This window comes from Elgaria multicarinata, chromosome 3 (genome assembly GCF_023053635.1).
Source record: "Elgaria multicarinata webbii isolate HBS135686 ecotype San Diego chromosome 3, rElgMul1.1.pri, whole genome shotgun sequence".
NCBI classification, from domain to species: Eukaryota; Metazoa; Chordata; class Lepidosauria; order Squamata; family Anguidae; genus Elgaria; species Elgaria multicarinata.
The window spans coordinates 71,766,193-71,789,854 of record NC_086173.1 but is presented as its reverse complement, the minus strand read 5'-3'; the positions used below and the strand labels follow the sequence as shown (position 1 = coordinate 71,789,854).

Genomic DNA, 23,662 nt, shown 5'->3' with positions numbered 1-23,662 from the left:
GGACAGAGAGATGGACTTTCTGCCATTTTGCATGGAGGAGGCCTTTTCTCTGTGGTAGAGTGGAGATGTGGCAAAATGTTGTTCACTTTGCATGTTAGTGCAGACTGACACAATTTCACACCGCTATGCAAACTGAAGCTCAGTTACCTTTCGAAATTTACACTTCTCTGAATTTTGCAGTCAAGTTTTTAAAATGCAAAAAAATGCATTAAAAATGCACATATTAGGAAAAATAATGTTCAAAAATGCATTATACTAGGGAAATTGCTGCTAAAATGTGTATATTATATTAACTGAAATATTATATTATTGATATATTATATTATTAATATATAATAGCATATTACATTGTTAACTGGATTTATCTATCACTAGTGCAGAGCAACATCCCTTCTTGGTCAGTTCTCCTTGCTCTGGGCAGCCTCCTCAGTGGATATGGAAGAGCTTTGAAGGTGTAGCTCAAGCCAGCCATTAGCAGTATGACAAAGTGCATGCGTGCAACACAACCAGGGTGTGTGCACCAATGTTATGAGCCAGGAAGAAACTACCCAAAAGCACAAATACTGAGCTGATTTTGAATCAAACCAACAAAAGTTTATCCCTCTCTACTTATGTGCTCAAGCAAAATATTTGGTATTAAATGTGCATGTACATGTTACATCCCAGATCAAGGGGCAACCTTATAGTGCAGAATCCTTCTATTTCTCAAAACTTGAATTTTCCTTATGAATGAAATTGTGGATATTAAAACAAAACAACAACAACAACCATTCCACCTTCTTTGTGTCAACCCAATACAATTACGAATGGATAGTGGTGCAAGTTTGTAAATCCCTATTACTTACAATATACAGCATCTGACACTTCCTCTGTATTTCAATGGAACTGGTTGAGAAAGAGGAATTCATTATGGTCTGGTAGCAGTCCTAGTGAGCCACGTCTGGTGTATAATGTCAGTGATAAATGAGAAAGTGATCTTTGTATAGTTACGTGCACTGCAATCTCCTCCTCCAAATCATTAATAAAAATGTTGAAGAGCACTGGGCCCAGGACTGAGCCCTGCAGTACCCCACTCATTACCTCCCCACAGTTTGAGAAGGTACCTTTGATAAGCACTCTTTGACTCCGATTCCGTAGCCAACTGTGGATCCCCCTAATAGTTGTTCCATCTAGCCCATTTTTAGCTAGTGTGTGTGTGTGTGTGTGTGTGTGTGTATGTATAGCAAATTTAGAAATAACCACCCCAATAACCCACCATTGCTTGTTTATCCATAATGACAAGCTATGGCATGGCCCTGGCATTGGTCAAATATTCAAAATGGTGGCCATCACTCAAATGAGAAACTCAATGGGGAATTTCATCCATGATGGCTTCTCATAAGAGGAACCCACAAGCACGACATGCATGCAAAAGTACTCTCCTGTTCATGTTCCCCAGCAACTGGTGCACGCAGGCTTACTGCCTTGGATACTGGCATAGCACATAACCATCAGGGCTGGTAGCCATTGATAGCCTTGTCCTCTAAGAATTTATCCAACCCCCTTTTAAAACCATCCAAATTGGTGGCCATCACTTTCCTTTTCCCTTTCCTCACATTCTTTTGATCCTCCTCCTCCTCCTTATATACCATAATAGCAAATTTGTAGATGGGAAAGGGATATGTAAATTGTTTAATATGTAGGTCACAGAAGTTTATACCCTGAAGGGAAGAGTGGAGGATGGGTGGGGAGGGAACTAGGGCAAAATGAGGGCTTAATGTTATAGGTCTAGTGCCATCAACTGTCTAATTAGGAAGGAGAGGGGATTTATTGTTTAAAAAAAATCCCAAAAACCTTTTCAGTAAGTAATAGCAATCAAACAAAACCTATAGTGGCCTCATTCCTAAAGTACAGGGGAAAGAGGACTGTGTCAGTCACCAGTTTTTGGCTCCTCCTAGCCACCCACATCTTTTGCTGCTGCTATGGTCCCCAAAGTTTACTCATGGCTATTTTGACAGTGCCTCTCTGTTACTATTAATATTGTGGCTACAAAAAAGAAGACACACTTCTTTCCTTAAATGCAAATTCCAAGGTTGTATTACCATTCAAATATTGAGCTTGAGTATAAAATGAGGATTGCATATCAAGCCCTTTCATCCAAGTCTTGTAAATCATAGCTACAGTGCAAAGACCAAGAAAGATGAAATTCATGTTTATCTTGCTTTTACAGAAACATTCTTCAACACAAAGGGGGTCTGCTCTTGGAGAAAGTTCTTACTTTGCATTGAACCCACCAATCTATTATTATTATTATTATTATTATTATTATTATTATTATTATTATTAAATTTCCTTCTTCATAAAATTAACTTATTACTCCTTTAGCAGCTTGGGATTGTTTACATCAAAACAGCACATATGGAGTAATTGAATGCACAAATTCTTAACATATTTCCTTACAAAAATACCATTGATTTCACATTTGGAACATACTCTCACTGTTTTTATAAAGGAGAAGCCATTTGCATCCATTATAATCAACACATTTAGTAAAGACGTAGGATATAGGAGGAATGTGTTGCAGCCCAAACTGTGCTAGTTCTTCTTGAGAGCAACAGGAGTTCTAGAGGCACCATTACATTTTAAAAGCTATTAGTCTTAAAATTATAAATAACAATTATTATAAATAATCCCTCAAACACACATACACAGGAGGTTTTCAGTTTCAATTCTTTGGAAGCACGCATGAATTTATTTTGTCTTCATTGTATAGTTTGTCATTGTTGTGAGATTCAGTGCTGAAAAATAAAATAAAACTTGGGTGAGGGGAATGTAAAATGCTGAAACTCCGCTGCATATGTGTTTGATAATTTTAGCAAGAAGTTCTTTCTCATTGACAACTTGGACCACGTTCTTCTCCCTGCTCATATTATTTCTCTGAACAATTCCTTATTTTCCCGACATTTACTCTAAGGCCTTAGCTAGACCTGCCTGATAGTCTGTGCGTTGCGATTAATGCGAGATCCCTCCTCCATTTACACGCAAGGTGCGACGACCTCAGGAAGAGAGGCGTCACGCCTGTCATTTTTAAATTTTTAAATGAAGAGGAGCGCACCAACGCTTCTGCGCTAAAGATAGGTGCTTTTAAAAAAAATAATTTCATTTCCCTGCTCTCCCCACCCTACCCCCAATGGGCACAGTACTCCTGGCTCCGGGCCCAAAGGGGAGTGCTCTATCCCGGGGCAAGGGAGGTATGATCCCTCCCTGATCCCGGGATCCCCTGTGCATCCCCTGTGATAAAGCCTGGTCTAGCTAAGGCCTAAATCCCCTTGCATGGAGGTAGCAGTGGAAAGGCCTACAGCCTCGTGAGAATATAAATTTATTTCCTTTCCTTTCTTGTTTTATTTAGAAAATGGATATAATCCCGCCTATTTCAAAAAAGAACTCCAGGCAACCTGCAACAATAAAACACCCAAAGAGTATAATCCATAGTGCAGGAGTACATAAAACAGTAATCATGGAAAAAAGCAGTAAATGTAACACGTCCAGAATTTGAAATCAGTTAAATTACAGTGCTGTGAATCTCTTAGAGTACAGTCCTATAGATGCCCAATTGAGTTCAATGGGGCTATAAATAGATATAGGTCTGCAGTCTTAACCATAGTGGAGAAACTGGGAGCAGCCAAAGGGCTTGCATGTTCCTTTCCTATCCCGCTTCAGGCTGTCCCTCTACATCTGTAAAGGAGTTGGACATCAGACAGACTGCACATATACTAGTCATGCAGAGAGGGCTGAATAGTTTTTAGCATGACACTTTTAAAATGCACGACCCTTTTAAAATATAGAAGGAGAAGGGTGCTGGCCTGAAGATTTAACACAAAGACAGCTAGGGGAAAAGTGGAAAAGATAGGAGAGACCTTGGTGCCAGAGGAGAGCTCTCTTATCAGGTCTCAAGGCCATAAACCAGCAGCATGACAGGAAGGAGGTGCTGTAGCTGGAGAGAGGTGTGAAACAGGGCTGTGCGAGAGGGAGGAGGCAACATGGAGGGAGGTGAGAGCTTGTTGACGGTATAAAGTTAGAGAACTTCCCCCCCCCCCCGGTCTTCATCTTGTCCATGGTTGGCTCAGACTACAATGCCCTACTTTGGAGTAAGTAGATAGTTTAGCTAGGTTTTTATTGTTTTAAGGTTACGGGGTTTCCTATGGCCTGCATGCCTGCATGTGTGTTTTACTTTTATCCTTCCCCCAACCCCTACCCTTACTTGTAAATAAACCCCTTCTACCTCAGCTGCTTGTGCTGCTATGTTCTTGCTATTTGGGTCAGTGCTAAATCCAGGGCTACAGTGCTAGGGTTCCTTGAGGCTTCTGGTACCAAGAGGCCAGGCAGGTGGTTGCAATGGAGATAAGGGGGGTAAGCAGTTTGTACCCCCCCCCAGCTACCCTTACAACATCTATATAGATCAAGGGTGGTGAACACTTTGGGGTCCGGATGACAAGAAGGAGCCTGATATCATCTGACCCCTTGCCAAAGTTCCAGCCGGTGTTTCAGCCAGGGAGTGGCTTCACTGGGCATAGTCTTTCCCCATCCGAGGAATGCTTGCACGCAGCAAAGCTGCCCCAATTGAGGTGGCAGCTGGAGGAATCCTGGAGCCGCAGCATTCCCCATGCTGCATCTTCCCCAACACAGCAGGGAATGATGGGAGTTGTTGTCCAGCACATCTTGAGGGGACCTGGTTGGGAAATGCTGGCCAAGATGATATGATGAGATTTATCTTATACACGGGAGAGTTTCTCCCTGTCTAAAATAATTTCAGATATCACTACTAATGTGGATTAGCTGCAGACAGAGCACCCAAAACACTCGCGAATGCATCCTTCTGACCATCAAAACACCCCAATCACAGAAATCAATGGTGCGTCGAATCATACCTGCAAACCTCAGACCAGTCACTCCAAAGAGAATGTTTGTAATAGAGGTCCCTCGATCGAATAAAGCAGCAGTACCGGTCAGAGCTGCACTGTGGATAAGAGCACTTCAGGGTACTTCCATTTTGAAGTAATATAGCACGATCAACATCAAAGACCTGAGAATAAAAGCAGAGCCAGCTTTAGGAGGGAACTACAAGGATCATCAATCAAGTGGGAAAGCTTAGGACAGCCAACTGAATGTGAAGCGTCCTGGTGCCATGATCTGGTACGCCACGTCTATAGTATATTCAGCTTCGTTGTCTGGAAAGGGCTGGATTTAATTTGGCTCGGAGGCTTGTTTTCAATGACTTTATGGAAAGCTACTGAAGTTTAATTAGAAGAGCCACACACACAGCACTGGTGATTGCTCCTTCGTGCTGCAGTGGCTTCATGATCTTAGTCAAACTGAAAATGGTGACAGGGAAGCACCCATTTAGTTGAGCTCTCATGAAATGCCCTTGAAGCAGTTTCCCCATGGAAAACCCCTACAAACCCATGATTTAAAAAGCAACTGGGCATTTGGCATGAAGACTTCTGGGTGCATACGTGTTTTCCCCCCTCTGTTTTCTGCTTTCAGCAGCTCTCAAGACAAACCCTGAAACTGCTTAGGACTTGGTTCAGAGTTCACAGGGTCATTGCTGATATCATAGGCTGATGTCACCATGTGTTCTATATTCCAGTGCAATGTACCTCTGAGTACAAAACTGGATACAACATCCCTCGCTTGCAAGCATCCCACAGGCATCTGGGGCAGGATCTACACTACTGCTTTAAAGCGCTTTAAAGCGCTTTATAACAGTTTTGACAACTGTTGGGGCCCAGGACACACTGCATATACAGTTTTCAAAACGTTTTCAAAGTGCTTTAAAGCGCTTTAAAAGCAGTAGTGTAGATCCCCTCCAGATGTCCAAGGTTGGAAGGGAAACAAAATGATGAGCTAAGTGGGCCTTTGCCTAGTCCAGCAAGAATCAAAATATCACTGAGTTCATCCCTTATCCTCGTTCTAATAGCTTCTCCATATGTGTGCCTCTCCATGATAGATAGTGTAAGATTCATCAAAGTACCTGAGGCTTCCTCAGTGTGCTCTTGCATCGAGAAACTTTGATCTGGTACGTCAGTACAAAATAAGAAGCTGGGGTGCTCCAATTTGGGGGAGGCATCAACGTCAAATAGCCATTTTTGTCAATCTGGCACTTTGAAATGTCAGGCTTTACTGCAAGAAGAAATGAAATTGGCATCATTTTAAAGCTTATGCACACTAAATTGACTGCCTTGCGCCTTCCAAGAGAGTGTCCTGATGTCAAAACACCAGTCTTGTTATTTTTTCTGAACTTTTTAATTGGGAAGTGAGAAAGGTTTTCTCAGGAAGACGTATAGCTCAACCGTGGAAGGACCCATGCTGCCCTCTAGTGCCAATACCAGATACTGTGAATAAAGGCAAAAAACCAGGACTTCATTTCTCGCCTTTCCCCCCAGCTAAGCTAAATTGAGAAAGGGCATGACTCACCGATGTCTTTGAAGAAGAAGTTGTCAGTGTGTTTTTCGTATACAACTCCATGGAAAACTTCTAGGACCATCTCGGTTGGGTGGTACTCTTCAGTCACTGGGCAGAAATGTTCTTTACTGCAGGAGACTGAGTACATTCCTTCATTCTTCACGGGCTCCTCACAAACAATGTTTCCCGAAGTGCTCTCTTTGGACCTGAATTCAAAACCGGGATGGAACTGAAGTGAATAAGTGTTTCCTCCAAAATTCAGAAAACGTTTTTACTTTCTAATTTTGTTTTCTAAGCTCAGCAGCAAGAACACATGACATGATTAAACACAGGCATTCAGAAATAAGGGGTGGTGGTGGAAGAAAAAGTCCGGTGGCACCTTTAAGACTAGCAGATTTATTGTGTCATCAACTTTTATGGAGTAGAGCCCATTTCATCATTTGGATTAAGTTCTGTAGGAGAGGGACTTTTGAGGGTGCCCTGTCTTGCAGAGACCTGTTTGTTAGGCACACATGAAAGGGCTTTCTCCTGCATTGCTCCCAAACTATGGACTGTGCTCCCTCAAGAACTATAATTGGCTCCCATTTTACTGGCTTTTAGAAAGGGTGCAAAGATGTATCTTTTCAGTTTAGCCTTTCAAAATGGGTAGTTTTAATTTTTTATGTTCTTGTTTTTATTGTAAGGTTTTATTGGTTTAAATTGTACACTGCTTTTTTAGCAGATAAGGTAGCATATAAATGTTGTGTTGTTGTAGCTTTTACCCAATGCTGCCACTCTCTGCTGCCATAGTTTCACTCCATCCCTCAATAATGTTGGATTTTTTGTAAACCAAGAAAAGAAAAAGTGAGAGTGATTCTCACCCATTCTCTACCTGTAGTAATACAGCAACCCATTAAATGCCTTATTATAGGGGCTCCGCTGTCTATGCTGAGATTGCTTGAAAAGATGTAGAAAAAAGGAAAAGAAAATGAATCTCACTTAGGTTGATGTTCAGTTCCAGTTTGGACCTTAAACTTCAAATCTGAATCCTCTTTAACTGGTTCCCAAAAACATTTGAACTTCCCAGAGTAATTGTTTGCCATACATTTGAAGTAGCTTCTGCCATTTGTTTCTGGAACAAAACAAAGAATGCACAGGGTTTTGTTTTGTTTTTAAAAAAGTAGCCCTGTTAGACTGTAGTAGAAAAAAAGATAACAAGGTTAAGAGCATACCAAAAAGCTAAATCTGATTCAAGATTTCACAAGCTTTTATAGACAATGAAAGTGTGAAGTCCATAAAATAGACTTAACAGTTAACATATGAATATGTACTGGTTGACTGAAGTGTTTAACATAGTGACCCTGTTCAGATGATACGCTAAGCCATGGTTGTTAAGCATTTTGAGCTAAACATTATGGCTTAGTGTGTCATATGAACTATGACTAACGTGTCATGGAGACTACACATAACCATGATTTAAACACGCTTATTAACCATTTGCTGCAAAAGGGTTAGCGGCCTAACCATAGCTTACCATGTTGTCTGAACAGGCCCAATGTAAACTAAATTAACTGAGGTGAGAAACAGCAGTTGGAATCCTAAATACCCATATCCATTACATGGTTGCCAAATGGATACATTTTTATTAAGGCTAACCATTTTTTCCAGTACAGTATGTGAACTTTTAAGTTACAAAGAACTGTCATGTAGCAGATGTTTAAGAAAACCCTTTTACAGGAAGGAGGACTTGGTGTTTCTGTGTAAAGGCATGGGATTTATCCGTTATCAGCAAATTGTTTTAAGTGGACAATGGAAGAAGTGTCTGAAGATGCTCACTGTAATCCTATATATAGGGTGACCATATGAAAAGGAGGACAGGGATCCTATATTTTTAACAGTTGTATAGAAAAGGGAATTTCAGCAGGTATAATTTATATGCATGCTGCACTTGGTGAAATTCCCTCTTCATCACAACAGTTAAAGCTGCAGGTGCCTTGCCCTCTCTTGTATCTGGTCACTCTAGAGGGCAGGGCTCCTGCAGCTTTAACTGTTGTGATGAAGAGGGAATTTCACCAAGTGCAGCATGCATATAAATGATACCTTCTGAAATTCCCTTTTCTATACAATTGTTAAAGATACAGGAGCCCTGTCCTCCTTTGGTCACGCTACCTATATATGAAGAAAGCTCTGCTGAGTTCAATGGAACTTACTCTCATGTAAGTGTGTATGGGATTGCAGCCTTTCTTGGGTTAGACTTTTGTCTTGTACAAGGGCAAGGGTGAGCAACATGTGACTCTCCAGATGGTGTTGGATTGTAACACCCACCATCCTTTACCATTGGCTGTGTTGCCTAAGACTGATGTGTTAAGCTCTCAAATGAAAAGGAAGGAAGGATGAAATGAAATGAAATTGTCCATAGGCATGCAAGGAAAAAACAACAATGGCACTCTCTTTAATGTCTCTGTCTGTCTGTCTGTCTGTCTCTCTCTCTCTTTTACTAACTTATTAGCATCTGACATATTTAGGTTGCAATACTATACCCCAGTCTTCTCCAATCTGGTGAAGTCGAAGCTTTTGGAGGAGCCCCACCAGCCCCACCAATATAAACAATAAATCAGGGATGCTGGGAGTTGTAGTCCAAAATATCTGGAGGTTACCAGATTGAGGGAAGGCTGCTAAACTGCCCAGAGACTTTTGTAAACCGCCCAGAGAGCTTCGGCTATGGGGCGGTATATAAATTTAATAAATAAATTTAATTTAATAAATAAATACACACTTACCTGGGAGAAAGTCCCATTGAACTCAAGGTGGCTTACATCTGAGTAGATATATCTATAGGATTGCACTGTAGTGATGGCCATGTATCATGCTACAATCATCCCAAGCATAACCATTTTTCTTATCCCTTTCAGAGGATGTTTCTGATATTGCAGTACTGGTGGGCATTCAGTGTACAGTGAAACTATATTGCGCACAGGCTTACCTGGTAATTTGCTGAGAATTGCATCAGCTGTTTCCCCATTCATATCTTTCTTCATAATATACACGGTAGTGGAACTTAAAAGCTTATGTGTGGTGTTACTCCAACAATTATAAGTGCCAGCTTCCGGGGGTTCCCTGACTGTTATTTCCAAATGCATGCCATTTCCTTGCCATTTCTGGTCTTTTGTCCAATAAACTGACGTGTTCTGCTCCTCAGATATATTGCAGATGAGCACTCGTTGTTCAGGTGGCTCCATAGGTATTGAAGTCCACTGTACTTCTACAATGTGGGCTGAACGTTGTAAAAAAGTGGGAAAAAAATGATGAGAAAAGTAAGCTCTGGCCAAATACAAGGTTGACCTACAGCTCAGGAATATGTGACTTGAAAAGACTACTAAATTAATTAAGAGTGCAATCCTATGCAGGCTTAGCAAGAAAAATGCCCTACAACTCCCAGCATACCCCAGTCATGGGAGTTGTAGGACATTTTCTCTCTCTAAACATTCATAGGATTGCGTCTTAAGTCTATTTTTAACTTGAAATGTTGAGTAAAAACTTTCAAGTGAAACTTAGACAAAAAAATAGCACAAGTGTAGCAAGAGGCAGTTTCTCTTGATACAGCTGTCATGCTAACCAGTGGGTGGAAGGCAGCTGCTTCAGAGGACTCTTGTGAGTGTTGGGTGGGTGTGAGGTTGGGCAAGCATTCTAACCAGGGAGAAGACCTGGCCTGAGAGTTACAGATCACCATGTTAGCCCACATTGGCCATATATTTGTGTCTGCTTTGTCATCATTTTTTTCTTAACATTTGGCAGGTTGTTGTAGGCAACTAAGGCCTTAGCAAGACCTAGTGGTCTAGTGGGATGGAGGGATGAAGATCCCATGATATTTTCATCACAAGATCTCCCCCTCAATTCACACGCAGTGTGCGATGACCTTAACGGAGAGGTGTCACACCCGCCATTTTTTTAAAGGGCAGCAGCGCACGTGCGCAAAGGTGAGTTTTTTTTTTAAAAAAAAATACTTTCCCTGCTCCCCACCCCGCCCCTGATGGGCGCAGCTCCCGGCTCCTCGCGAGGAATCACGAGGAGCTGGGACAAACCACATCGCCCGGCCACACGTTCTGCAGTCTTGGGCTCAGCCCGAGACCGCAGAAAAACCAGGCCTAAAGAGGATGTGAGATCCTGGGCAAGGGAAGAATCATGGACGACACACATGGACGATCCCGGGGCTCACCCCAGGATTTCACCCCATCTAGCTATGGCCTAACTTACTAAGGCCTAATCTACACCAGCCATTTATTCCGGAATAATATTGAAGTCATCCCTACTTTATCACATGATGTTCACCTACTTCCACTGTGATCTAGGGATGACCCCTCAGTTATTTAGGAATATCACAGGCCTAATCTACACCAAGCAGGATATTGCACTATGAAAATGGTATATAAAAGGCAGGAGCCACCCTACTGCTTTATATAGCAGTGTTGAAGTGTACTGACAACTATTGGGGCCCATTGACACATACCGTATACCGCTTTCATACCACTACATCCTGCTTGGTGTTGCTCCTGCCTTCTATATACCGCTCTTATACTGCTTTCGTAGTGCAATATCTTGCTTGGTGTAGATTAGGCCACAGACTGCTTTTGCCATGGTTTTTTCAGCTGTCTCGCTATGTCCGCGGCTTGTGTGCCCCCCCTCCCAAAGTTGTTGCTGTTCAGCGCTAGCTCCTGGCTCGGTGAACAGCCAACCCGCTGTCAGTGGTGTGTCCAGCAGTTTTGGACGTGGGCGGGAGTGGGTAGCCACCATTTTCAGCATAGTTTTTGATTGGCTATTGGCGTGTTTTGGCACCAACCATGTGTTTGTTTGTTGTAACACAACCATAGCGACGCACAGGAGTGCATCTTTGACACAGTATCTATCCTGACCCCCTCCCCTGCATTTCTGTGTATTTATGCTGGTGTGCATCTTGGAGGAGTTATTAAAAAAAAATCTGTGCCCTGTACCCATCTGTCCAGTCCTGCCCACCTCTCCCAATACGCCTTTGGAAACACCATCACAGGGCACATGTTATCTTGCAATGGTTCTCTTGTACTTGTGGGAAACTTCCCTGGCATGTGCCCTGTGAGGGATGATTGCGGAAGCAGGAAACGGCGGTATCTATAGGCTAGGCCTTTGTGTTTAAGTGCGAAATGTGGGATGTTACCACTTGGGCCAGATCTACACCAAGCAGGATACGACACTTTGAAAATGGTTTTAAAACTGTATGTGGAGTGTGTCCTGGGCCCCAACAGTTATCACTACTGTTATAAACTATTTTAAAGCAGTAGTGTAGCTCCTGCATTTGTATATGTGCATCTGTATCCACTACATTTTGACGTGAAATCTTATTTTATTGGTTTGATCCAGTTCCCTCCATTATTGCTGTGGAATAGATACCACGGATGGATCAGGACTTCTGCCTCCTTGCCTCCCTTCCAAATCTGTTCTGGAGGGGTGGGGGTCCCTCTGGAGGAGGTTTGGAGGGTGCATAGTGGATAGGGTGACCATATAAAAAGGAGGACGGGGCTCCTGTATCTTTAACAGTTGTATTGAAAAGGGAATTTCAGAAGGTGTTATTTGTATATATGGAGAACCTGGCGAAATTCCCTCTTCATCACAACAGTTAAAGGTGCAGGTGCTATACTAGAGTGACCAGATTAAAGACAGGGCAGGGCACCTGCAGCTTTAACTGTTGTGATGAAGAAGACATTTCAGCAGGTTCCCCATATATACAAATGACACCTGGTGAAATTCCCTCTTCACCACCACAGTTAAAGATACAGGAACCCTGTCCTCCTTTTCATATGGTCACCCTAATAGTGGGGGGTAGCAGCAGAGAGGACATGGAAATACTGTTCCATCAGTGGTTTTTCCATTTAATTTCCTATGTGAGATGATTACTCGGAGTCTTGATGATCATTGCTTGCATAGAATCTGTCATAAGATCGTATTCCTGTTTTCTGATTGAAACAGACTGAAACAATCACCTCCAAATGGAATAGTTTCTGGTTTCAGCTCTTACCCGATGTTTACCAAAACTTTCAGGGCTCTCTCACATTGATTTGTAAAACATACAATGCACTCAACCCTTAAGGGGACAATGCTATGGTCCTGGGAGAGTGTTCCAGGGACCATAGGATTTTTCAGACCCCACCTGCTGAGGCAATAGATGCTACCACAACCTCTGGAAGGGAAATCTATGTTATGATCCTTTCCCCCTCCATTTCCCTGTCCCCTCACAGCCACCATGGAAAGACTCACAGCTGCTGCTTCCTGAGGCTGCACATGTGACTTCTGGGGGAGGAAAAAGGGGGCATTCTGGTGGGGTAGGAGCGGAAAGGCCAGGATATGCAGTATCCTGTGCCTTCTCCAACCCCAGTTCTGCCCCTGGCAGCACAACCTCTGAACCTCAAGAAGCCTGTGTACACAAAACAGCAACAACAAGGAGGATAGAGAGATAAAAATGGTCTCCATTGCTCCTTCTGCTCTTCTGAATAACTGCCTTCAGAGCATAGGATATTTGGAGTGCTCCAGCATTGGAGTGTTCATTAAAAGGGCATAGTACTGATGCATGAGGCTGCTTAATGCGGTCCCTTAAATCAGAGATAAGCCTGCCTTGCCATCATTTTTTTTTTAAAAAATGTGTGAATATAAGTCATGCCATCAATCCAGAAAGGCCCATGCTCAAAGTGCTTTTGCTTATGCACAGGTGCTTGTGGCCAAGCTTGGGAGACTGTAGGGGGATGTTTGAAAAGCCTCTGTGCATGTGCAGGACACCATGCGCTGTGCCTTGGATCCTCACCATATATTTCAAATATGCTGCACTTGGGGCAGGGATGGTTAAAAACAAAGGACTTACTATTTGTCCGTACTTCCTGTATTGCTTCTGAACGAGTAGCCAACGCCAGCAAAGACATTAGGATGACTGATACACATACCATCTGTGAAGAAATAAATATTGAAGGTTTTCCCAAGAAATGAATAAAGAGTGGCTGATTATCTGATTGCACTTGTACAGATCTAGATATTTGTAAATGTGGGCTTCTGGAAATTCATTGTTTTACTTAGCTGAGAAATTCCCTTGGCTCCAACAGAGTCCATTAGCATCAAATGAATAGAATGCCTGTTTATTATTATTATTATTATTATTATTATTTATTTATTTATATAGCACCATCAATGTACATGTTTCTGAATGCAATACTCCAGGACTGAAGTGCCTACTTGTCTTTAATCAGAGATGCCAATGGATTTACCCAAAAATATATACTAGATATAATGGTAAGTAAAAAAATAAATTTAAAATGGGATCCCCAGATGATTTGCATAAAATACCATGAATTGCTTAATCACATTTTTAGTACTCATTTTTAATAAGATCATATTTCTCCTAAAGGTAAAACGTTCTTGTTCTTTAAATAGTACTTTGGTGTGCTGAAAATAAAAAAGTTGCATTGCCAAAGTATGCAACAGCTGAAAATTAAAATGTAATCATTGGATGATTAATAAATATCTGTTTTAAAATGCTCTGTAGGGACTCCAATTATCAAGCTCAGTATGCTCCTTTACAGTGCATCATTTGCATGTCTACTCAGAAGTAAGATTCCTGAATTCAATGAGGCTTACACTCAGGTAAGTATGTATAGGATTACAACTTTAGTTGACCATATTAGGGTGTGGGTGCCCATTCGTTCACATGTAACTGTTGATAAACTGTGCATATAGATTTCTGTATTGGCTCAATCGCTAAGCCCTAGTCTGTTCCAAGGCCTTATTGGCAGTGACCAACAGCAATGGCTTTAGTATGTCTTGACTAATTTTTAAAGGCTAGGATGGGCATGGGTCAAGTGATGGTTGGGTGCAGGTCTCCAAGAGTCCTGTTGTTGTCTTTAGTTAACAATAATTGAAGCTGATCCTACAAGGTGACCTGTCATTCACACCCTAGCAGTTTTGTCCTAAAACCAGCATAGAAATGTAATTGGAAGTGAGCAATTTTATCAGCAAAATTAGCAAAATTGTCACAGTGGGCCTTTGATGGCCCCAACTAATCAGAGTGGATTGGGTGGATGAATGTAACAAACGTTTTACAACTAGAAATGACAATGGATGGCAGCTCATAAATACAATGGTAGCAGTGAATACTTCTTCCCTGCCATCACCAACATTGCATAATTCTTCATATGGGTTCTCTAAGCTCTCGTTTGCCAGGTGATGAGCTGCCCATGACAATCATAAGATACAAGTGTAGGCTAAAGCCAGACCACCATTATTATGGCCAGTGCAGAACATCCATGCATAAAGTGGCTCACAATCTGTAAAAAACTATGGTTCCCATGGAAACCATGGAGACCTGGGTTGTACCAGGCAAGATGGACTTAGACCATGTCCATGAGCTTGGCCAGGAGTCTGCTGGGTAATGTGATGGTTGGCACAGATACTAGGGTGACCATATGGAAAGGAGGACAGGGCTCCTGTATCTTTAACAGTTGCATAGAAAGGGGAATTTCATCAGGTGTCATTTGTATGCATGCAGCACCTGGTGAAATTCCCTTTTCTTCACAACAGTTAAAGCTACAGGAGCCCTGTCCTTTTGACCAGATACAAATGAGGGCAGGGCTCCGGCAGCTTTAACTATTGTGATGAAGAGGAAATGTCATCAGGGTGTGGCATGCATGCAAACGACACCTGCTGGAATTCCCTACTTTATACAACTGTTAAAGATACAGGAGCTCTGTCCTACTTTTCATATGGTCACCCTAACAGAAACCTTATTTCCCCCCCTTAGCTCAATTAAGATGTATTGTTATGCCTGCTAAATATATGGCTAGGAATGTTTTATGCCTGTACAGCACTTATTTATATTTACATTCTCTCCAATCACTTTAGAGTTCCCTCTTAAAATTGTTAAATGTTTAACAAGTTAGGGACACAATCCATAAATGATTCCTCTAAAGTTCCCTTTTTCTGTCTAATGATAATAATAATAATAATAATAATAATAATAATAATAATAATTTATACCTCTCATAGCTGAACTCTCTGGGCAGTTTGCAACAATTCATAAAAAATAAAAAATACAGTGTAGTGAAAATAGTCTAAAAATTTAACACAGAACAATTAAATCAATGTAAACAGCTAAAAACAATGTAAATGGGGAAAAAATTCCTAACAGGCCTGTTCTAAAACAGCAGACATAGACACCCCCCATCCTATACCATTAAATGCCTAGGAGAAGTCGGTAGTCTTTACCTGGCGCCAAAAATATGACAATGTTGGTGCCAATACAACTGTTTTTCAGTAGCTACTAATGCAGCTCTTCTGTGTTAACAACACAACATATGCTGAGCAATTCTTACCTTTTCAGCTCTGGTCAGCAGTTGGTAAGCAAAGTTGGGGCCTCTGTGAACTTGGATCTATAGATGCTGCTGAGCACTGCTTGCCTTATATGTGCTTCAATACAGAAACCAAAGAGATACTTGGCTTAACCACAGGGCCGCAAAATTATGACACAAGTGGTGAGTTCCCCTTTTCTTTTTCTTTTCTTTTTTACAAGCAATATAATTTGAATGAAGAAACCACTGGGTAAATGTTTGGGAGTCCCAAGCAATCCTTCAAGAGGAAATTGGATTATTTGATAGACATTATACTATGCAATTGGAAATTCCTTTCCTTCTTCATTCTCTTGCAGGACACAGGCACACAAGTGACCTCACTGGGAATCCAGAATATATGATGACACTGAATCTCTCTATGCATAAAATGGATTTTTTTTAAATTCCAGATAAAAGCAAGAAGAAATAAAACTCAAATACAGAGAACATAACATAATTTGCAAATACAGCTTGCCATCACATAAGATATATGGTATTCAGGACAATGTGGAAACAGATTGAGTGTGTATGCATATGTTAATTTTTGAAGAGCAATGGGAATGAATTCCCCCTTAATGCTGCTGTAGCGCTATTTGCCTGATCCAGCATTGGTAGCCTATGGTTCAGGTGTTTAAACATAATGGGGAAATGAACTGTAAAATCCTGTTTCCCCTAGCAGTATATACGAATGAATGGAGGGATAAAATGGACTCGACTGGGTTGGTGAAGTCTTCTGCTCTAGTCAATTTTACTCCTGGGGGTGGGGGAGAAAGAAAGAGAGAGGGGGGTATGTCTACACCTTCCGGCATTCCGGGAGGGAGGGGGAGGATCTCGCGATATGCTGATAGAATCATAGAATAGTAGAGTTGGAAGGGGCCTATAAGGCCATTGAGTCAAAGCCCCAGCCCAATGCAGGAATCCACCCTGGAGCGCTGTGCTCCAGCGAAAAAGTAAGTAAAAAGAAAGAAAAGAAAAGCTCCAACCCTGCTCCCCACCTCATCCCCAATGGCCTTGGACTCTTCCCATTCCAGCTCCTTCCCTCAGTTAAGCAACCGCTTTCAGCTTCTGGAGAATGAGACTGAAGGACAGTTTGCAGAGGAAGAAGTACAGGAGGCACCATGCAACAGTGACCAAGAGACAGAAGGTAGGTCAACCAAGAAGAAGCGAAGAGTAGTCGTTGTGGGAGACTCCCTGCTGCGTGGGATTGAAACCCAAGTATGTCGTGAAGACCCATGGACTCGCCAGGTGTGCTGTCTCCCTGGAGCACAGATTAGAGATGTGACTGAAGGGTTACCGAAGCTCATAAAGCCCACGGACACATACCCCTTTCTTCTCATCCATGTGGGAACAAATGATGTCGCCAAGCAGAGCTACAAAGAAATCATTTCAGACTTTGAAGTTCTGGGAAGGAAACTGAAGAACTTTGGGGCCCAGGTAGTTTTCTCATCCATCCTCCCGGTTCTTGGAAGAGGATTAGAAAGGGAAAGAAAAATACTCCGGATGAACGACTGGCTTCGAAAGTGGTGCCGTCGTGAGAGTTTTGGATTCTGGGACCACGGGCTATGCTACTTGGAACATGGACTGCTGGCAAGGGATGGGTTGCACCTCACAAGGGCTGGAAAGAATGAGTTTGGCCACAGCATGAAGAACTTCATCAGGAGGGCTTTAAACTGAATCTTGCGGGGGTGGGAGACGTAAATTTTGAGGCAACAATGGATGAAGGCCAATGCACCACAGTACAGAGAACAGCTCCAACAGAGTCCCAAAATAGTGTCTGCAACAAGGTAGGAACAAAGCCAGACTATAAAACACATGGTCTTCGATGTCTATATACTAATGCCCAGAGCATGGGAAACAAACAGAATGAACTTGAACTCTTATTACATGAAGGCAAATACGACTTGATAGGTATAACTGAAACTTGGTGGGATGACTCCCATGACTGGAATATAGCAATTGAAGGATATAACTTGTTCAAAAAGAACAGAAGAAATAGAAAGGGAGGTGGAGTTGCACTATATGTTAAAAATACCTATCCCTGCACAGAAATACAGGCGGATGAGATTGGGAGCCCCGTCGAGAGCGTCTGGATTAAAATAAATGGGGCTAGGAATAAAAAGAATATGATAATCGGAGTCTACTACCGACCACCCAATCAAGGAGAAGACGAGGACGAAACTTTTGAGAAACAAATTGCCAGTGTTTCAAGGAAGTGTGAAGTAGTAGTGATGGGGGACTTCAATTACCCTGATATCTGTTGGGAGACCATTATTGCCAAAAGCGGCCCTTCCAAGAAATTCCTGACATGTATGGGTGATAACTTTCTCCTACAGAAAGTGGTGGAAGGAACTAGAGGGTCAGCAATCCTTGACTTGTTATTGACCAATAGGGATGACTTAGTGGATAAAGTGGCAGTTACGGGAACTCTGGGGGAAAGTGACCACGTCATACTTGAATTCTTGATTATGAAGGAGACAAAAGTCGAGCGTAGCCATACACGTACTCTGGATTTTAGGAAAGCTGATTTTAATAAACTCAGAACTATAATAAGTAAGGTCCCGTGGCAAGGGAGCCTAAAAAGAAAAGGAGTGCAGGATGGGTGGGAGTATCTAAAAAATGAAATTTTAAAGGCACAGTTACAAACAATTCCAACAAGGAGAAAAGATAGAAGACAACAGAGGAAACCAATGTGGCTCCACAAAAAGCTTATTGATGAACTGAAAACAAAAAGGGATACATATAGGAAGTGGAAGGAAGGCCAGGCTACAAAAGAAGAGTACAGACAAGTGGCGCAGAAGTGCCGAAATGGCGTCAGGAAGGCTAAAGCTGTGAATGAGCTGAGATTAGCGAGGGATGCTAAAAGCAATAAAAAGGCTTTCTTCAGATACGTGAGTAGTAAAAGACAGAGGAAAGAAATGGTGGTTCAACTGCTTAATGAGGATGGCAAATTGATAACAGACGACAAACAAAAGGCTGAAGTGCTCAATTCCTACTTTGCCTCGGTCTTCTCCCAAAAGCGGATCTATGACCCCCCTGGAAAAAGTGAAGCAGAAGTTGAGGGGGCAGGATTGCAGTTTGAGATTGATAAACAAATGGTCAAAGAACACCTAATTTCCTTGAATGAGTTCAAATCCCCAGGGCCCGATGAACTGCATCCAAGAGTAATGAAGGAGCTAGCGGAAGAACTCTCAGAACCTTTGTCTATTATCTTTGCAAAATCATGGAAGACGGGTGAGGTGCCGAACGACTGGAGGAGGGCTAACGTTGTCCCTATCTTCAAAAAGGGCAAAAAGGAGGAACCTGGGAACTACAGACCAGTCAGCCTGACATCCATCCCTGGGAAAATTCTGGAGCAGATTATAAAGAAGTCAATCTGTAAACACCTTGAAATCAATGCAGTGATTACTAGAAGCCAACATGGATTTGTCAGGAACAAATCCTGTCAGACTAATTTGATCTCATTTTTTGATAGGATAACCTCTCTTGTGGACTGTGGGAATGCTGTGGATGTCATATATCTTGACTTCAGCAAAGCTTTTGACAAAGTACCACATGACATTCTGATTAACAAACTAGCTAAAAGTGGGCTAGATGGAACAACTATTAGGTGGATCCACAGTTGGCTACAGAATCGGACTCAAAGAGTACTTATCAATGGAACCTTCTCAAACTGGGGAGAGGCAACGAGTGGGGTGCCGCAGGGCTCAGTCCTGGGCCCAGTGCTCTTCAATATTTTTATTAATGATTTGGACGAGGAGGTGCAGGGAACGCTGATCAAATTTGCAGATGACACCAAATTGGGTGGGATAGCTAATACCCTGGAAGACAGAAACAAACTTCAAAGTGATCTTGATAGGCTGGAGTGCTGGGCTGAAAACAACAGAATGAAATTTAATAGGGATAAATGCCAAGTTCTACATTTAGGGAATAGAAACCAAATGCACAGTTACAAGATGGGGGACACTTGGCTCAGCAATACTACAAATGAGAAAGATCTTGGAATTGTTGTAGATCACAAGCTGAATATGAGCCAACAGTGCGATATGGCTGCAAGAAAGGCAAATGCTATTTTGGGCTGCATTAATAGAAGTATAGCTTCCAAATCACGTGAGGTACTGGTTCCTCTCTATTCGGCCCTGGTTAGGCCTCATCTAGAGTATTGCGTCCAGTTCTGGGCTCCACAATTCAAGAAGGACGCAGACAAGCTGGAGCGTGTTCAGAAGAGGGCAACGAGGATGATCAGAGGTCTAGAAACAAAGCCCTATGAAGAGAGACTGAAAGAACTGGGCATGTTTAGCCTGGAGAAGAGAAGATTGAGGGGAGACATGATAGCACTCTTCAAATACTTAAAAGGTTGTCACACAGAGGAGGGCCAGGATCTCTTCTCGATTCTCCCAGAGTGCAGGACACGGAATAACGGGCTCAAGTTAAAGGAAGCCAGATTCCGGCTGGACATCAGGAAAAACTTCCTGACTGTTAGAGCAGTGCGACAGTGGAATCAGCTACCTAGGGAGGTTGTGGGCTCTCCCACACTAGAGGCATTCAAGAGGCAGCTGGACAACCATCTGTCAGGGATGCTTTAGGGTGGATTCCTGCATTGAGCAGGGGGTTGGACTCGATGGCCTTGTAGGCCCCTTCCAACTCTGCTATTCTATGATTCTATGATTCTATGACCCCAGCTACTTGCGGGGGAAAAGGAAGAAGCTGGGACAGCTGGCCATACCACCCATGCTCCTCAGGATCATCCCAGGAAAAAGCCGCGAAGAAAGGGTATGGCAATATCCCAGGGAAATGCAGGTATCTTTACTCCCTGCTCCTGGGATCCCCTGTGCATCATGTGGGGACGATCCCAGGATGATCCCCGGGATATTGCCCAATGTAGACATGCCCAGAGAGAGAGAGAGAGAAAGGGTTAGGGTTAGGGAGAAAAATGTTCTTGAATAGCAGAGGGGAAAGCCTTTCGCACCTTCTTCTCCTTCTTTCATCTTCCTCTTCATCATTTTTAAAGGCTACATCAGTGTTTATTAGGCCTCAGATTAAATGGAGGTCCTTTTGGCGCAGAGTGGTAAGCGGCAGTTACTGCAGCAGAAATTCTCCCCACGGCCTGAGTTTGATCCCAGCGGAAGTTGGTTCTCAGGCAGCCGGCTCAGGTCGACTCAGCCTTCCATCCTTTCGAGGTCAGTAAAATAAGTACCCAGCTAGCTGGGGGAAAGGTAACTGCGACTGGGGAAGGCAATGGCAAACCACCCCGCTACAAAATCTTCCAAGAAAACGTCAACAAAAGCAGGCATCCCTCTAGGAGTCAGCAACAACTCAAGTGCTTGCACAAGAGGTTCCTTTCCTTTTCACCAAATACTTTTGATAGTGTCTGAAGCCTCCCTCTCCTTTTGGCAATTTTCAAAATGCAATGATGAAAGGGGGCAAAACTGTCTGCCCATTTAGAGTAAGAGCAATGCGACCCAAGAAGCACTGGACACCATCTTTATGCAGCCTTGCTTCTTGGGGATGCATACCTCTATGTCATTGATGGATAGTCAGGCCATTCATGAAGAACAACAACAACAACAAAATCTAGGCCCAATCTACATGGGGAACTAACTGCAGTGTTCACACACGAGTATGACACATGATGTTACCGCCAATCTGTATCAGTTCCATGTTTTCTTATAGTAAAAACTGCATTTTCACAAAGTCCTTTTGTGATGGATTTTCCCTTTACTTCAACTTCCCTGCTTTTTAGGACTCATTGTGTCCTAAACTAGCAGTAGTACTCTTGGGAGGAGGAGGGGTGGCTTCAGCACCAACTGGGGGGAGTAGTTCTGTGAGGAGGAACAGAAAGTTGCACCAGGGAAGGGTGGACCCAACAGGAATGGGTTAACAGATGGAGGAGAGGAGTTAACCTATTCCTGTTGGCTTCACCCTCTGCTGACCCAGATATTTTTTCTTTAATAGTGTTTGCTAATACAAACACACCTTTGCAGGTGTGAATCTGTCAAACACACACACAAACACACACACATTTCTGCTCACTTCTTTCCCGCACTACCCAGTGAACTGCAGAGTAAATGCAATGCTGCTCCCCTTACCCCTTCCTTTGAGGAAAAAAAAGAGAGTTTGGAATGCTTAGAGCTAAACCACATTTTCTTCAGTGAGGCTTACTCCTGAGAAAATCAGCATACTGCTTTTGGGATGACTTTTTTCTTTAAAAAATCTCTACTCCATCACACCATTGTACCTGTGCATTAGCTAAATGGATGTAAAACAATGGGGGGGGGAGAAGAAAAAAAAGGAGGAAGGAAATTTGTTGATGTCCCCAGATTCCACCTACATAGCCACATTAATGACGTTTCAGATTACATTTGCCTCACAAAAGCAAGATTTACATCAAGTCTACACTGCATTAATTGGCTAAGTGTGGCATGGGAGGACTAGATGTGAATTTAAAAAAATGGTTTTTTAAAACTGTATCAGTGGTGGAAGACACCACAAAGTAGATTGGGCCCTAGTTATCAAACCTATTGCAACCAAGATATAAGTAAAATGACTAGTGCTGTGCCAAATTCTGCCTCCTATTTTCAGGAACTTTTTCTCTCCCTGTGAAAGGGACATTGTTTGTTTGTTTGTTTTTGCCTTGGGGAGGGGTTAAGCATTTTCACATGCCTTTTTAAAATGTAGCCAGTTGTTGAGGGATCTTCTTTCTATTTTTATTATCATTAAAAGACACAAACACCGGCACTTGGAAAAGCCCAGCAGTTCTTCCTGTATGCCTATTGGAGACCATGTGACTTTGCCCTCTCCCATAGACATTCAAGAAGAACTCCTGGGCTCTTGTAAGTGCCAGAGGTGTTTAAAAAATAATAATAGAATGAAGACCTCTCAACAACTTCTTCATAAGCGCATTTTTAAATTATGGAACTCACTACCACAAGATGTAGTGATGGTCACCAATTTGGATGGCTTTAAAAGGGGATTGGATAAATTTGTGGAGGTGAAGGCTATCAATGGCTGGTAGCCTTGATGGTTGTCTCTGTCTCCAGTATTCGAGGCAGTATGCCTGTGTGCACCAGTTGCTGGGGAACATGGGTGGGAGGGTGCTGTTGCACCATGTCCTGCTTGTTTGTCCCTGACCAATGGCTGGTTGGCCACTGTGTGAACAGAGTGCTGGACTAGATGGACCCTTGGTCTGATCCAGCATGGCACTTCTTATGTTCTTATTAGAGCACCTCAGTAGGTTAGAATCAATGATACTTCATATTTATACAATACTTTCCCTAATCACTCACAGGATACCACATAAATAATTTCAAAAACTATTGTATTATATATATATATATATACACAATAGATATATTCTGTGAGTGCCGTGGACTGCAAGAAGATCAAACCAGTCCATACTCCAGGAAATAAAGCCAGACTGGTCACTTGAGGGAATGATACTAAAAGCAAAACTGAAGTACTTTGGCCACATAATGAGAAGACAGGATACCCTGGAGAAGAGGCTGATGCTAGGGAAAGTGGAAGGCAAAAGGAAGAGGGGCCGACCAAGGGCAAGATGGATGGATGACATTCTGGAGGTGACAGACTTGACCTTAGGGGAGCTAGGGGTGACAGAAAGCTCTGGCGTGGGCTGCTCCATGAAGACACGAAGAGTCGGAAGTGATTGAACGAATAAACAACAACAACAAATTGTATTATTAATCATAATGCTTACTGTGACTTCCCTATTAGGACTTTTTTAAAAAAGGAAATGTTGCCCAATGGTGTGTTATTGCGCACAGGGGCACTGCTGTGTGGATTTCCTTGTGTGTGTGCATGCGTGCTTTCATGCTTAGAGCCATATTCAGCTT

The 23,662-nt window shown here is 42.5% G+C and overlaps 1 protein-coding gene across 1 annotated transcript; it reads right to left on the bottom strand.

The window, feature by feature from the left end:
• Positions 1-2,122: 2,122 nt before the first annotated feature.
• On the bottom strand, positions 2,123-13,385 carry IL12B (interleukin 12B). The gene is made up of 7 exons (XM_063121540.1): positions 13,304-13,385; positions 9,404-9,694; positions 7,420-7,552; positions 6,454-6,647; positions 6,011-6,159; positions 4,908-5,062; positions 2,123-2,156 (listed from the first exon to the last, which is right to left on the bottom strand). The coding sequence occupies exons 1-7, from the start codon at positions 13,383-13,385 to the stop codon at positions 2,123-2,125; spliced, it is 1,038 nt and encodes a 345-aa protein (XP_062977610.1).
• Between the last annotated feature and the right edge of the window lie 10,277 nt (positions 13,386-23,662).

Coding starts and splice junctions, on each gene's coding strand:
- IL12B (XM_063121540.1), bottom strand. CDS start 13,385: ATGGTATGTGTATCAGTCATCCTAATGTCTTTGCTGGCGTTGGCTACT. Junction 6,648..7,419: donor GGAACTGAACATCAACCTAA/GTGAGATTCATT, acceptor TTTTGAATTCAG/GTCCAAAGAGAGCACTTCGG. Junction 6,160..6,453: donor CTTCTTCTTCAAAGACATCG/GTGAGTCATGCC, acceptor TTCTTCTTGCAG/TAAAGCCTGACATTTCAAAG.